The sequence below is a fragment of the Protopterus annectens genome, chromosome 2.part0 (assembly GCF_019279795.1).
Source record: "Protopterus annectens isolate FY-2018-M chromosome 2.part0, PAN1.0, whole genome shotgun sequence".
Taxonomy (NCBI): domain Eukaryota; kingdom Metazoa; phylum Chordata; order Ceratodontiformes; family Protopteridae; genus Protopterus; species Protopterus annectens.
Genome location: NC_056728.1, coordinates 313,164,616 through 313,181,197, shown reverse-complemented (window position 1 = coordinate 313,181,197; position 16,582 = coordinate 313,164,616). Strand labels below are relative to the sequence as shown.

At 37.6% G+C, this 16,582-nt stretch overlaps 1 protein-coding gene across 1 annotated transcript in view; it reads right to left on the bottom strand.

The window, feature by feature from the left end:
* MEGF10 (multiple EGF like domains 10) overlaps window positions 1-16,582 on the bottom strand; it is a 973,700-nt gene that overhangs the window by 230,901 nt on the left and 726,217 nt on the right. The window contains exons 12-13 of the mRNA XM_044060794.1: window positions 13,258-13,421; window positions 3,785-3,887 (exon numbers count right to left, since the gene is read on the bottom strand). Coding sequence (XP_043916729.1) covers window positions 3,785-3,887; window positions 13,258-13,421 — 267 coding nt within the window. The remainder of the gene's footprint in view (window positions 1-3,784; window positions 3,888-13,257; window positions 13,422-16,582) is intronic.

Here is a 16,582-nt window from a genome sequence, read left to right as displayed (position 1 = left end):
ATAAATAAACAACAGCAATGCAAAGAATATTGCAGATATAACAAAAAAATGCTCATATTGGCGAAGGGAGTTTAATATTTGTCTGTTACAGGATGAGACATGCAGCAAAGTTGTAGAGGCCTACTTCCTTGCTTGCAGACTGTCACAAAAGCAGCTGAACAATGCCCTTCTGCTCTTGGACCACCCATGGAAGTAGGTACTGCAGAGTACAGTAAGTAAAAGGGATAACAAGTACGATTTATGGCACTAACATTACAGCTCAGGCTCATGGACATTATAGTTTTACACAGCTCATTGCACTGGCAGCTTCATAGGTAAATATTCTCAGTAACACGTCAAACCTTTTGTGTCTGTCAGCTTAACAACACTGCAGAGCTGAATAAAGCTCCCAGCTGCAGTCTGTGAGCTGGGAATTAGTCCAAAGGCATGACCTAATGGAGAAGTATCTACAGAAGCAGTTGCAGTGTACATACCTCTGTACAAAAATGTTTACATTTCTGATTTCTTGGCTCAGTTACAAAAGGGTAAATGCGGCAGTCCTACCAGCTATAATTTAATATGTACTTGTTATTCCTGTTTAAAAGTTGGCAGGACACTTTTTGGATGGAATTTTGTGCCCATTAGAAGTGATAAGGAGCTTTGTGATGGAATGTTCTGTCAGACAATTGGACAAAGAGCTCTTTGATGGCCTTCTTAGGTTGCTAGGCAACAACTGAAAAGCGATGACAAACTCTAGATGAGCAGAGCCAAAAAAATGCCTGTGCATTCTGTGGCCATTGCATTATGCAGAGGGGCCTCATATCAAAATCAGCATTCACTCAGCATCAGTTGTAGCATAAATGAAATGCAGCAATCTGGGATATCCTCAAACCCCACCTAAACCACTGATTTCAGTGTACTGATGATGGTTATTCACAGATCCATACCCTCTAATGCATGCCTGGGTTGGAAATGAAAAAACTATCATGTTGCTCTATTTAGAGCTAGTGTCTAACTTGAAGTACATCTTAGCAGTACCGACAGACCACACTGTTGGAATAATAACTAGACTTTTGATAAAAGTTATAATTCACATAAATGAGGTGTCATACATTTTAGTCTATAAAGGCACCACAGAAAATTATTAGACAATACAAAATGGGCTATCTAGATTTTTTTTTAACTACTAATTATACACAACACCGTAACCAAAATGCTGTGGAATGGAGTACTTGCACTGTCTGAGCCTGCATTCCTGTGTCCCATGCTGCATAGATATGAGTAAACTTTTGGGCCTTCCCCCAAAGGGTGTTTCTATGATAGCAAGAAAGCAACACACTTACCCCGTACGTATCAGACATCATCAACCACTGACTCCAATCCCTCTGGCTGGCTACTCCAGTGCCTGGGCTAGTAGTTGAAACCAGGTCATCTGAGATGCAATCAAAGCTTCACCCTTCTGCCTCTCTTCTGTCTCTCTCTCTCTCTCTCTCTCTCTCTGATGCAAAAAATAAAAACTGCAATTTCTATGACATGTTTTGTATGTTCACATTTGCCCTGTATTTTCATATTCCTTATTGAGCAACACAAGTCAAACAAGAGCTAGCAAGACCAACTTGCACTTTCCTTACCTGCTGTTATCCTACAAAATATAAGCTGTATTTCCCTCTTTTTATAACACAACTGGCAGTTTCTTCTCTAGCCTAAAACAAAATTCATCTCTCATCTTTGCACCCTTGCACCTTGCTTCTTCTGCATCCAATTTCACCCATCGTTTACTTCTCAACTGCCATTCAACTGCCATCCCAATAAGTCAGGCTACATCCCAAATGCCATCTGTTTCACATATCTGCCTCTCTTATCTGTCTTCTGGTCCATTACTTTCTTTGTGTCCAAAGTAAAGACCCACATATTGTGGCCTCTCATAGTCTGGTGGTCAGAGTGACAATGTCACAAGACTGCAGTCGGTATTATGCTGTGTGATTCTTTCCATTTATATTTGCAAGATTGCAACCTGTTTGATTCTGAGCAAGTGACACTGTTTGTAGCCAGGAAAGAAGCATTTGTACCTAGTGGGTTACCTAGTTAGCAAATAATAAAAACTAGATGCAGAAGAGCATATCTGACATCTGTCTTGCAAGAAATACTCAACTTTAATGTTCTACGTAAAATAAGGAACACATGATAAGCTAACTTTTATTTTTATACAAATTCTGGTTTATAGGTATGCAAAACAGTCAGACTGTTAATTTTCAAGGTGTTTAATTCTGAAACATTACATATAGTATCTGTAATATTCAAGTAAGCAAACATTTAAGACCTGGATTATCAAAAGAATGTGCTGCAAAGAGCCCACTCTCTCTGTAGGCAAGGAATTAACACAAAACACAATAATTTCACACAAACAAAAGGAAAAACAGCTATTCAAAGGAAGATAAACATTGCAGACAACTGCTAAATATTAGACAGGAAACATTTACATTTTTTTCTTGAGTGGGTATCTGGGCAGGAAATTGGACTAGTGATGGCTCTGCAGCCTAACATTAGGTTAAAGGGTAAAGCAACAAATAAAGGGAGAAGACAGAACAGTCACTATAGTGCAACGTCTATAGCAGTTCCTGACTGGTAGGAGACCCAAGAAGGGATAAGGGATGATTATTTATTTTATTTTACATCTATTAACCGAAAAAGTCTGACTGGACACAGGTCCTTTTTCAGCAGAGGCCCAGGGAGAAAAGCTCCACATGCAATATTATTCAGAAATATGTTAACATAGATTAGTATTTAAATACTGATTTAAACATTGACAATTTCATCGACAAATTCCTTGGCAGTAGACAAGTTTGGGAATATCATTAGGTATTACTGCATATATCAGTAGTCAAGTTGTAAAACATGAGCCATGTGAGCTTTAGATGAGTATTATATATTATATGCTGTAGTTTCAGTATAAAGAGAGTTTACATAAATTATGATTTATGCACAGCTCATAGGGAATTGAAGTTTGAAAAGGAATTGGATGACTTGATTAAAGAATTTAAGGAAGCAGTCATAGGAGGGGAGGTAAGGAGAAGGAGGGACAGAGTTAGAAGGACTGTTGAGGAAGTGAGTGGTGACAGGATATGAATGGTTGGTGATGGTAGAGCAGAAAATTAGAGCGAGAAAAACAAGGGTTTTAAAAGTTATCTGGGGTTTAGAAAGCCAAAAACTGCAGTTGCACAAATAAAAAAGCCATACAGGTATAGACACAGTGAGATGGCAAGTAAGAGAATAATTATTCTAAAATGTTGATGGAAACATTGCTAATAAAGAAAAAAAATAAATAGTAAGTAAAAAGAAAACAGGATAAACCATAATCGTGCAGACAGGAGGAATTATAGCTCATGTAGGCCCACATAAAAAAGGGAGGCACAGTCTTACAAAATTCTGCATAGTCAAGAATCAAATTTTTATCATATGTTTATACAAACTTCACTAGTGTGTAGTTACTGTTGCACTTCTGCAATGTACACACTTGTCACTGATTGCTGGAGAACAAAAGATTACAATCCCAGGTCACCTATAAAAGGTAAGCAGCTTTTGTATGAAAACCTATTATGTTTTCCCAGCCAGCAAAATCAAGAAATCCACACACTGTACTAGAACCTCTGAAAACATGATTGCTATGCTCTGTTCTTGTACAAGATAATGCAACATTCAAAGGTCCTATGAATGCAGTATAGGCATAATCACAAACTGCTTCACATGTAGATGAATAAAGGATTGCATAAAGGAATACAGAAATATCTGCTGTACATTTTTTTACCTGTCCATCCTGCAAGGCAGCGGCAATAGCCAGTTGCTGGGTGACATCCATCCGCGTGACTGCAGTCACACCGTTCTGCGCAGTTCATTCCATAGGTGCCATCCTACAGGTATATATGTACAGGAAACAGAAAAGGAGAAAAACACCCAGTGATTTTCAGGTAAACACTGTGCGAAAAATGTAAATCTGGCAAAGGTAGCATTCACGGATGAAACATCATGCATTTACACAAGATGAGGTCTGCATAACACATGAACCACAAAAGACACAGCAGCTGTATGCTTATCAAATTTAAAAGCTCTACAGCATTTTTATTTATACAAGGTATTCTGAATCTGAACAGCAAAAAACAAAGCCTATGTGAATTATCTTATCTCTGTTATTGAACAATATGGAACGATGAGAGATCAAAAACGGTTTCATAGAAAACTGTTAGACGCTAAAACTGTGAACAGCATAGTTTTGGAAAACATTTTTTTTTTCTCTTGAGGTGGAAAGTGAGATACATGTATTAGTACTCCCTAATTCTACAATCAGCTGTGAAGTCACTGCATCTTGATGCAGGAACAATCCCCAGCCACAACAACCTTTCAGTGAAACAGTTTTGTGGACTATGGGAAGGTGTTATGTGCAGAAGACTTCCCCTTTTCTCTGGGGGTAAACATCCAAACAATTGGGTGTTATTCTTCCACATATACCTTCTGGCAATTCAGGTCCATGGAAATAATTCACGTCCATGGAAATAATACAGTTTTCTGCTGAAGTATCAAACCTTCTCCAAATTATAAAATTATAAATTTGATAGAAAAGTGTAAACATTTTTTTCAAAATGAACGTACTTTAATCAGGCATTCTGTGCATCAAAACTCTACTTATAAGCCTGTGCATGACTTTTGCAATAACTTTAGCATGCTGAGTATGTCTAACATGCTTTCCAAAATCTACCACGGCTTCTTAATTTCTCCAGCATTATTTATGCTATCGTACTGAACACTTATGGAATAACAGACATATTCTTATTGTTAAGCTTCTTACACTACTGTTTTTTTTTTTTTCACTACTGTGGAATGTAGGCTACATATCTTGTATACTTTGTATTGAAAATGGGTCCCTCTGATGCAATACAAATACTTGCTTTATCAATCTTCGAAAGCATTTTCCGTGTAGAATGATTTGACTTTATAAAAACGTACTAATCTTTGGTACAGAACTGCTGACAATTAAGGCATATTCTGTGTGTAATGAAATGTCACTATGTTTCTCTTGACACATAATTCATTCAGAAGGAACAGTAAAAGGACAATGTCATCTTTTATTGCATTGTGCAATTATATGTTACAGCTACATGCAGTATTTTAAATATATTGCTACTGCTGGTAGCTGCATTTTTTACTCATTTGTTAAACAGGAGAGCAGGCTTATGTAAAACATAAAAGTTTATGTTTAGTTTAAAAAGTGTAAACATTTTTTCAAAATGAACGTACTTTAATCAGGCATTCTGTGCATCAAAACTCTACTTATAAGCCTGTGCATGACTTTTGCAATAACTTTAGCATGCTGAGTATGTCTAACATGCTTTCCAAAATCTACCACGGCTTCTTAATTTCTCCAGCATTATTTATGCTATCGTACTGAACACTTATGGAATAACAGACATATTCTTATTGTTAAGCTTCTTACACTACTGTTTTTTTTGCACTACTGTGGAATATAGGCTACATATCTTGTATACTTTGTATTGAAAATGGGTCCCTCTGATGCAATACAAATACTTGCTTTATCAATCTTCGAAAGCATTTTCCGTGTAGAATGATTTGACTTTATAAAAACGTACTAATCTCTGGTACAGAACTGCTGACAATTAAGGCATATTCTGTGTGTAATGAAATGTCACTATGTTTCTCTTGACACATAATTCATTCAGAAGGAACAGTAAAAGGACAATGTCATCTTTTATTGCATTGTGCAATTATATGTTACAGCTACATGCAGTATTTTAAATATATTGCTACTGCTGGTAGCTGCATTTTTTACTCATTTGTTAAACAGGAGAGCAGGCTTATGTAAAACAGATCCTTAGCTGCATCTAAGCTACAGCCACAGGGCACAAAGTAAGACTGTTAGCATCTTAGTAAAACAATGTATGATAAAGATGCCCTATAGAAACCAGAAGTGCACACTTATCAAGCAAGTTCTGGACTACATTTTGGGTGAGCTACAGAAGAATTTACAAAACAACAAACTGTATTCTATAATAAGGTATTATTACCACCCAATCTAACTATTGCATGAATGGTTTTGACAAAATGTCACGGATACTAAAGTGTTCAATAAAATCGAGAGACTAAATCAGTACAGCTCAAAATTAATGTGCATAAAAAATGTAGGCATTTTTTTTTTTTTTTTTTTTTTTTGCAAGGAAGCAACAGAGGCCAGATTAGGAGTCCTAGACAGGAATGAATGGATCATAGGGCTCTCGTCTAGCCCAGAAATGTCAGCTCCTGTCCCCGCCCCAGGAATGAAAGAGGAAATCGGGTGTCAGTAGTGGAGCCAATATGTGAAGGCCATGGGGGGGATAGAATAGGTTTAGAAGGGAATCAGTGAGGCTGTATTTAATGCTGAGGCAAACTAGTGCGCTGTCAGGACTGATAGGGCTAGTGTTTTTGGTTCTGAAGATAGCAAGGATTTGTTCAGAAGTAGTAATGGGGGGAAGCAGGGACTATAAAGTTGGGGGGTGCAGCAGGCTTATGGCAAGGTCATCTCTCTCTCTCTCTCTCTGACATGAAGCCATCCTCTGTCTATAGCAAAACATTGATGTTCTTTCAACAAAACAACAACATGAATCTCTACATTTTACTGAACAGAGTTTATATTAAAAATGTTTTTTATCTGAAGCTAGATTAACAAGAAGTGAGTCATACTCTGTATTAATAGGACAACTGCTAATAGCCATTCTAGTACAGAAATTAGAAGTCGTGATGTCACATATAACGTATATTTCAGCTGCTTCATTATTTTCTTCCTTTAAATTTGCAGTTGCTAGTATAAACAAAGAGACTTATCCAGTCTGATTCCCAAACAAGGAAGCTGGACACTAATTTGGGAAAGAAGCCATTAATGTTACAGATACCGAGTCCAGGAGCATTTACTCAGTCGATATTGAGTACCAAATAACCTGGATAAGCTTTCTGTAGTATTAATCTGAAGCTGACATTGTCCATCCTGGTCAATGCATGCATTTAAGTCCCACTACATGTGCACATAATGTGAAAAACCTGACTACAGCTAGATTGTTAATATACCAAATGGCAAAAGCTCAGAGAAGGTGAATATATAGCCAAATGGTAATAAGAAAGTTCAGAAGCATCAGCCCCATTACTATACCTTACAGGATAATAACCTGGGGAAAGGTTCATACTTGGGAACACATTGTTAACTCTCATTCCTGAAGGTCATGCAGATGCAGCTATATAAGCAGCCCAAGGGCAAAACCTCTGAAAACATTTGGGGAAACATTATTTTAAAAACTCTTAGTAAATTAAAAGACAACACAGTTTAGTTATTGTGAATATTGCCATCAAGTGCAGTGTTCCTTTTACTAATACCATCCTCCAAATAAAAAAATGTATCCAAGACTAGAGCAAAGTTTAATACTGCCATAAAGCTCTCACATTCATTGCCCATCCAGCACATATCTCCAACAGCAACAATCTACAGAATAATAATGTAAAAAAGCAAAACAGTTCAAGTGTCTGGGTCATTTATTGAACCAAAGCCTGTCTTTCTCATTTCTGTACTACTTTTTATGTCCAGATATCCTCACAACTTACTACTGTATATTCAGCATTACAGCTGCTCAAACCATCTGTCAGGGCAGTTCTTTGTAAAGGGGTCTTTATTCTTTAGATAGAAAATCATTACTCTAAGGTTGTGTTTACATAAAAAGCTAATACTAACCTATTTTACAAATCTAAATAAATGAAGACTCTAATTTAATATAGCATATCATGTATTATGAGCAATATTTTTCATCCTAATCAAAACCAACACTCGTCCAATTAACTTACGTTCTACCCAGCCATTTCTGCATGCATAGGGGGATAACACTGATTATGACCAAGTTGACCTGGCTTTTATTGGTGGCTTGGACAATTGCTAAAACTGACATTGGGAGAAGTGATGAATGGCAAGAGTTTGCCTGCTTGCCTCTCCTCTGGGGGAGGTGGGGGCTAGGATGACACACTGGTGAGGGTGAGGCAGGTCATTTAGTCCAACTGGAGACCATAGCTCTGGCTGGCAGACAGACAAGTGGGTATAGGATAGGCTGCCACTTAGGAAAGTAGGTGGTAACATTCCTGGTTCACGAGTAATATTAGGAAGTTACCTACAAAGCTTGCCCTGCATTTGGGGGCAGAGGTTACACCTCTACTATCATCATGTTTGTACTCTGCTAGTGATTGAACCCCCACACTTGCACTGTATTTACATCATAAGGTAGCTGGTATTCAACTTGTTAAGGATAATGACTGTAAACAAAAAGTCTTTTTTTACTTTTGCATATTAAGTCACAGTTAGGCTACTCAGTGCCAGTTTTTATTCCACCTTGGTCTCTCTAATATTTAATTGCAGAACTTTGGGCTCTTCATCTTGTTTTACATGTTATCCTAATTTCTTCAAAGCTGACTGGTAACTGCAAGCAAGGCATTCTTGATGCCATGTTACAGAATGCCTTAAACTGTTAAATTCAATTTCCAGTGAGTCTAAGCTTTCTCATTAAAGCTATAAAAATGTCTGAAAATCAGGTTGTAGTACCTATGGAGACAATCCATCATAAACATTTTGCTGATTGGACAGCCACATAATCTTCAAGTTACACATCATTAACAGATAGAAAGCAGACACTTATGGGTGTGGTATGGTGTGGGCCCTGGCACTGTTTCACATACATACATACATATGTATATACACACACACACACACACACACACACACACACACACACACACACACACTCCTGTACCCACACAGCAGTCAGTGTTCAGAGTATAACCATTTACTAGTCTGACAATGAGCAGCAAGCGATAATCTGAGAATGATACTAAACTGTGACATTGCTTCACAAAGGGAGACAAATATATCCCATTGAGCAGAGGACTCACTGTGTATGGGGTTACACATAACCACTGCCAACACAGCAAAAGCCACCACACTATGCACAGTGTTACACCTATCCACTGCTGTATAAGCGGAAAAGCAGGTACTACATGAAGCAGAAGGTAAAGTGAGTAAAGTACTTGACCAGACGTTGTTTTAATCAGGTGCACATGGTTATTAAACACAGCAGAAGGAGACCGAGTGGGTATAATCAGGATCGGGATATGCTTTATACAGGACCCTTATATCAAATGATAAATCCCTTATGTCACATGATAAATGAATAGACTTGTTAGTGTGTGTCACTTGTGAGTACTGCAGAGTAATGAGAGTCAGACAGCTAGTGCCAGATTAAGGAGCAGAACCAAAACAGTGGCTGTACACTGAAAGTCAGACACTGCTTTGTTTGCAGTCATGCAGCAGTTTTCCAAGACAGCATGTGTGTTTGCTTTGATGCCCTGAGAAACTTGTCTTCTAAAGCCATCAAATCATTATGTAACTTTCAGTAAGGGTACTAATCATGCTGGCAGAGGCAATATAGTATGGAAAGATGGCTAGAGATATTAATAGTTAATTCAGAACTAGCAATGCTCACATAAAATAAATGGGCACACACTAGGTAAAAGGCAGAGAGAGAGAGAGAGAGAGACAAACATAAGAAAAGTGGGAGCCTTATATGACGTTAGCCTTACAAAAGTGCAAACACAGGGGAGACAACTCACAAAGAACACAAATCTCTTTATTCATAATTAGTACCCAAATTTCAAGTTTTCTGAATGTTACACAATGCAACAGATATGTTACAAGCTTTGAAAGATATGTGTTTTGGCTCAATTTGCAAATTAGTCCTACTATACTGGTGCAGCTGGAGATAATATAACGGTCCAACAGCACATGATTTATTTCCATAATGGGGTTATGGGGTACAACTTATAAGCACACAAGCAATAAGAGACTGAGTTTAAAAACACACTTTTCCAGACATAAACAATCTTTGTTTTGGTAATCAGGGCATTTCTATTTGAACAGTAATGCTAACTACACTGTAACAAATAAATGAGGCTAAAATGGTCTGCCGTGTAAGTTCTTTCATAGAATGGCTGATGATACTTTCACAAGGATAATAAAGAAAAAGGGGAACTTTGTGGTCATTCACGAGCCTAAATCTAGCTGTACCTCTGACAACACTTGCATTCATCTTGTAGGTTGCACTAGAAAAGTGTTGGCATCAGTGTGTCAGCTGGTAGTATACTCTCCGGTGACACTGAAGAATCAGAAGGCTATAGATTCTATTTCCATGCCAGGTGCTTGGATTCAGTTTTCCAGTACTGACATTGAAGTACAGCACAACAGGGTGCTGCACTCTGACTGTGCCACTCTTCAGATGAGACGTTAAACTGAGGTTCCATTAGCCTTGGTGGATGCACAAGATCTCATTGTACTTATGAAAAGAGTAGAATTTCTACAGTTCCTCAGCCAAATGTCCCCTGACAGACCACTCTAGTCTCCTGTGAAAAAAGGCCACAGGCCTACTGGGGTAAACCCAGTCAACATAAATAAATTGATTGTCCCAGTTAACAAAAAATAAGTAAAGTCTGATTTTCATTGCTAGACTAGTTTACAGTTTGATCATGTTATTTGTTTCTGGATGTATGAAGTAGCTGACACAGTAAAGTTGTAACACACTGACCAGCTCAGAATGGACAACGGCAAAGTGTAAGTGTGCCAAGCCATTTGCTGGTTCTGCAGAAAAAAAGAGGATCTGTAACTTCAGGGAGAAGTCAGAAAGTAACAGAGGAAGAAATGTTTGTAAGTGAACAGGTACAATTTGGAAAGTAATAAAGTCAACAGGTTACCATTATAAATGTATGTTTTCAATAAATGCTATGAAATGGAATGCAGACGTACTGTGCTGTTTTAATCACAAAGTGCAACATCTTGAGATGGCAGGGATGAACTACAAAAAAAAAAAATACCAGCTACACCTGAGAATAGCTTTTATCCCATGATTTCATTAAATGTGTATATGTAAATGAAATACATTTAGTATCCTGAATGAAAAACACAGATGACCAAAAGATGAAACACAGAAAGGTCGAAACACAGAATGCCAAAAAACCTGCAAACAGATGCTGTTTCCCTCACATCCCCAGATACTAATATATACCAACTCCAAGATTGCACTTCACTGGGGAAAGGGCAAAAACCTAGTCCCCACTGTACCACAATCTTGCAAAGCAAGCTACTGGCTTTTTTGTACTACTAAAAAGCCTATAGGAAATGCATTCTGTCTTTCAACCTTATGTGGTCAATATTTTGTCTACCTTGTGTATATATAGATATATAGTAGGCCTGCCACCTTTCATTGTGGCTAAAACCGGAATAAAGCCACACCCCTTGCATCACCAGTAACCCCATCCCACCCTACCCCCTCTCCTGCCCATATTCCGCTTATTTTGCGACATCACAATTATATCACCTTGTGGGGAACGCCCTTTTTTTCTGTCCCCGCTGCCTGTTTTTGCCTGATTTACTATGCTTTTCTGTAAAAAAAAGCATAGTAAATCAGCCGATTTACAAACTCCAATAGTCTGTTTCCTTTTTTGAAACAGAAAACCAAAGTTTGTACAGTGTTTTCCGGACTACAGGAGAATCAGTTTGATTTCCGCATAGTCCGGAAAAAAAAATGGAGGTGTGGCAACCCTAATATATAGATATGCATATGTGTGTATGCATGCTGCAGACAGCACTACTGTGAATGCAACATGGCTTCCTCTGCGCACAGTACAGAGCTGTGCAATTAGGTGAAATATTATTAGTAATGCTAAGATTTCACTAGTGACATCAGAAGATTTCTAAAACAATTTACAAGTGCATAATCTATATTTCACAGCTTCTATTATTAAGAAATAAATAAGAGCATTAACAACAGAAGCTGTCAGTTGTATATTTCCTTCATTTTGTTATAGGGGTAGGGAGATGCCTGGTGTAATATTTTAACAATGTAGAAGAAATGGGGTTACAAAAAGAGGAAAAAGTCCCCAAATTCTTTATTGATATGTCCCATCAATATTTAACAGCCACCTGAAGTACATCATCATCTCAGGCAGACAAGACATGGCTTAATGTCTCTTTTAAAAGACAACACCTCAGTTATAAAGCACTTCCCCTTGTGTCTAAATGCAAATTCGCTGGTGAGATATGATTTCAAGCAACTGGTGTGTGTTCCTAGCACCTTTGAAACCACTGACAGTCTAACACACCCATCACATCCCCAGACGAATGCATAGTGCAGCTGTAAAGTCTTATGGACTGAAGAGCAGGCAATACAATATACATAAAGCAGTCATTTCAAAAATCATTACCAGTCACAGTGACTGTATAACAGAACTACAGCCCTTTAAGAAGTATTTTCCCTGTTGTTTACAGATGTGCAGTCTGAGGTGGAATTAATGGAGAACGCTCCTTCTATGGCTTTTTAAATGTAATCCAAGGCTTTTCCATTGGAGAAAGTACTCTGCATATGACACTTAGCAATGCAGAATGAGTATGCCCTTCATGACTGCAAACCTTGTATAGAAGGCATACACATTTTCATGTAAGAAAAATGCGATCCTCATAACTTTAAGAGCAATGAAGAGTCTAATAATAAAGTGAGCACAAGGTGTAGCTATGTAACAATACAGAGCAGATCTTCGGAGGCACAATGATACAGTCTGGGCATAGTACCACTAATCGAATCCTGAATAGGTAAGTTTAGTTCACAAAATAGGATGTTAGGAATAGGACAGTTTGGGAAAAGATTAGTTATTGAAATTCCCTTCCATTTCTCTGTTAAAGTAGATGAAAACAAAATAAAAATAAAAAAAGAGCAGCCTAGTAGGAGTCCATTTTGTTTCTCAGTTGGAAAAACAACAAACAGAAAGATGTAGTGCTGCTTGCCATATTGACTCAGCCATTCATGCTTTAGTTGATATTTGAGTGGTGAAGAATCCTGGCCTTTTCAAGACGTCTGGGAACTCAGAAACTTTACCAGACTTCATTAAAAGCAAGTATAATCAGCTTTATACATTTTAAATTGGATTACTGTGCGATCACCTTAAGTTCACATTGGCTTAGTGGTCTGCTGCAGTGGATATACCAGCCAAGAACCCATTTAATTCATTAAGCTCAGTGGATCGCATGAGTAATTATAGGCTAATTTCTTCTGGTTTACTCAGAAGTACCTACAGTGATGCATTCTACAGTACAATATTGTGTTCATTTTTTGTCATAACAGATTTTAGGTTCAGATGGTTTTGGCAGTTGATTGTGTTTACCTGGCAGGGAAGTTCACATTTCTCAGACCGCCATCCTGGGGCACAAGTGCAGGTTCCATTTAAGGCATTACATGCTCCACCATTAAGGCACTGACAGGTCAGATTACAGCCAAGGCCCCATGTCCCTCTTGGGCAGTTAATTGAACAGTCTACTCCATGCCAGCCTAACAGGAAGAAAAATTATGTTAGAAAAAGTAATGCAATTACAGTAACATACAGTGCACCTAAACTCTACTATTACAAACAGCACTGACAACTCTCTGTACCATTTGTATGTTTAGATTTCTTTTTTAAGACATAATACAAAGCTGTCTGTGTCTAAAATATTTCTAAGGTAAATGTGGAGACAAAAAACACTATAAAATATGCACCATTGTTTAAAGTTGCACAGATCTGGGTAATACTTAGGGTTGCCAGCTGTCCGGTTTTTGACCGGACTGTCCGGTTTTCTAACAAATTGTCCAGTTACAAATTCAATTCCAAAACCGGACATGTGAAGTCCGGGTTTTTGGTTTTGTTTTTAAATTTTGCGGCGCCGACACTGATGTCATCATGTGCGCGATGATGACATCACGTCCCCTCAGGGCTACCAGCCTGTCGGAATTGAGCTCAAGGAGCTCACTTCCGGTAGTGTGAGCGGGAACCAGAGGCCAGCATTTAACTTTTCAAACAGGGAAGGGGAATGTAGCGTTTTCAGAATGCAAGCGACTCAAGCGAGCATCAGACAGCAGTTCGACTTTGGATGTTTTAACTTCGTCAAACGGGGAAGGCATAGCAGAAGCCAGCATCGCTATGGCTGTTGATATCATGAATGGTTTAGGTGCTTAACTCACAGACATAAGGTACAGTGTTACTGTCTGGTTACTGGCTAGGTATACAATTGTCTACAGTGTATCTCTAAAGAAGAATGCTGCGAAAATCCCATGTTGACTTTAAAAATTAAGATATTATGAATAAAAGTTTAATTGCTGTTTGCATACATTACTCTGGAGATATCTTATTGTCTTATTCTGCAGTGCAGACTTGGGTTCCAGCACTAAAGCGTATACAGCGTATTGCAGAGAAATTATATGTGCAATGATAGGGTTAGCTGACTTATATTACATATATGATGTGACAAGTGTTTGGTGGTGTGAACATTTTTTTTTAAGAGTGGGATAGTGAATATGGGTAATTGAAGAATATCTACTGTTACGATTGTTTTAAACTGTGCGGCAGGTTTAATTATAAACGGCATGCATAAGGCTATTCCACAGCTAGTTTAAATTTTTTAATGTTTTTTTTATTATAGGGCAAGTATAATGTTGTAATTCATGCATGGATCCATTGTTTTTATGTGCTGGATTTGGGGATCATAAGTGGTCAAGTTAGATCATGTGCAACTTAAAATGGTTAAGTGCTGTTCTCAGTGGTTTGGTTGGTGGTAGGGAATTATTTTATTATTGACTTTCTTTGCTTAAATTTCCTGAAAGTGCTGGTTCAGAATGCAATGCATGCAGGTAGCCATAATATAAAGCCTCTTAGTAAGTAACATAATTAGGTGAAAGGGAATCCACCATTTCAACTACTGGACAGCAAAGCAGATTGCTTTCATCTAGAAGGAAGTAATGGTTTAAGAGATGCACACAATATTGCAATAAGATGTTGGGGATATCGTATGGAAGCTACGGTGAGAGATGATGAATTTCAACCATGGAGATTGGATAATTTGATGGCTTAGTTCACTGAAAGACAGCTCTTCAGCTCATGATAGACTTAATAGTTTTTCTCTGCTCAACAGGGAGTCAGACTAACAGTGAACATTAAACATGTAAAGGCAGATTAATCTATTTAGTCCTATAATAAGCCAACTGCTTGCTCTCTTACCTTTGTATATAGAGTTTTTTATTTCTGCGTATATCTAACTGCATTTTTGTTGATGTTTAATGTGGTAAACTGCTGCCCAGTCTCTTAATGTTGCAAATGTTTATATCATGTTTAAAGTAAAGCTTATTCGCTGTGCATTTTGCAAGTGATATTTGATCTGATTGGTACTATTGCCCAAATGGAATTTATTCTGAACTGCATTTGAAATATTTAGCTACTGTATTGTTTCTTCTTTGAATTACATCTGTTTCTGAGTAGCTATTGTGTTTTATGTTTAGCATACTATCCTGCCTAATATCTTCAGACTCTGACACATTAACAGGCTTGTACTTCAGCTCTCTGCTGCCTTCTTTTTTACTGGGCTTTTCTTTTCATTCTTTTACCCTTTTCTAACCTTTCTCTGTCTACTGCTTTTTATAATGGATATCCTCTCCTTGTATTATCTAACCTATCACATTCATTTCTATACTGCTCTTACTGTTGTATTAGATAGATTTACAGGAGCAAATCTGAAATGTAATTAACTTAAGAGGAAGTTTTTTATTGCAATTCCTTTAAAATAATATTGCTTAAAGCTGTTGAATGTGGTTAAAATATTTTAGAATGATAAAACAGGGCAAACTTACCTGTTGCCAAAGTATCTCTCCTGTTAATATTACTAACTATTTTGATATAATGCTCTATAATTGAGGGTCAGCTGTGGTTAATTGTTATTTGTGACATACTGAGATTGGTATAGCAAAGGTATGTAAATTGATGACCCAGCTAGTTTTCTGACCATCCACTAGTTATCCACACTAAGCATATGCTCTGTAGCTTTCTATAAAATGCATAGGTTCATTTTTCAAAAGCTGCAAGACCAATTGTGTCATTATATATTGTTTTATACTAAACATGTATTTTCAGACCATGCTATACATTTTCAGGTCTGTTTTATTGATGTAAGATATGATTGTTGTTAATACGTGTAATTTCTTAGAACATTTTAAAATTTTATCATCTTAAACTTGGAAAACAATGTACAATGCTGTTTTGGTAAATGTGAGATTTAAAGGCAGAGTAGTTTTAATGCTACATCTGTTTTCATTGTGAGACTGTATTGCTTTGTTTAGCAAATGTGTATCAGTGGTTTGTACTATAAAATTTGAAATAAATGTTTTAAATTAAATCAAAATATCTGTAATCACTGTAGAAGTAAAGAAGGAGACAGTATGCACACTGAAAGTTTGGAACAGTGTTTATGGCAACTGGGGAGAAATCGGCTGAAATCAGGCATCCAGAACAGAAAAAGAGGGTATTCCCTCTGTTCAGCTGACATCACAGTGATGTCACAAAATGGGAGGGGCATGGTTGGGAGAGGGGTGGGAATGGGTGGAGTTATGAGTGATGTGAGGGGCGTGACCTTAGTCCGGTTTTAGCCACAAAGAAACCTGGCAACCCTAGTAATACTCATTAAACA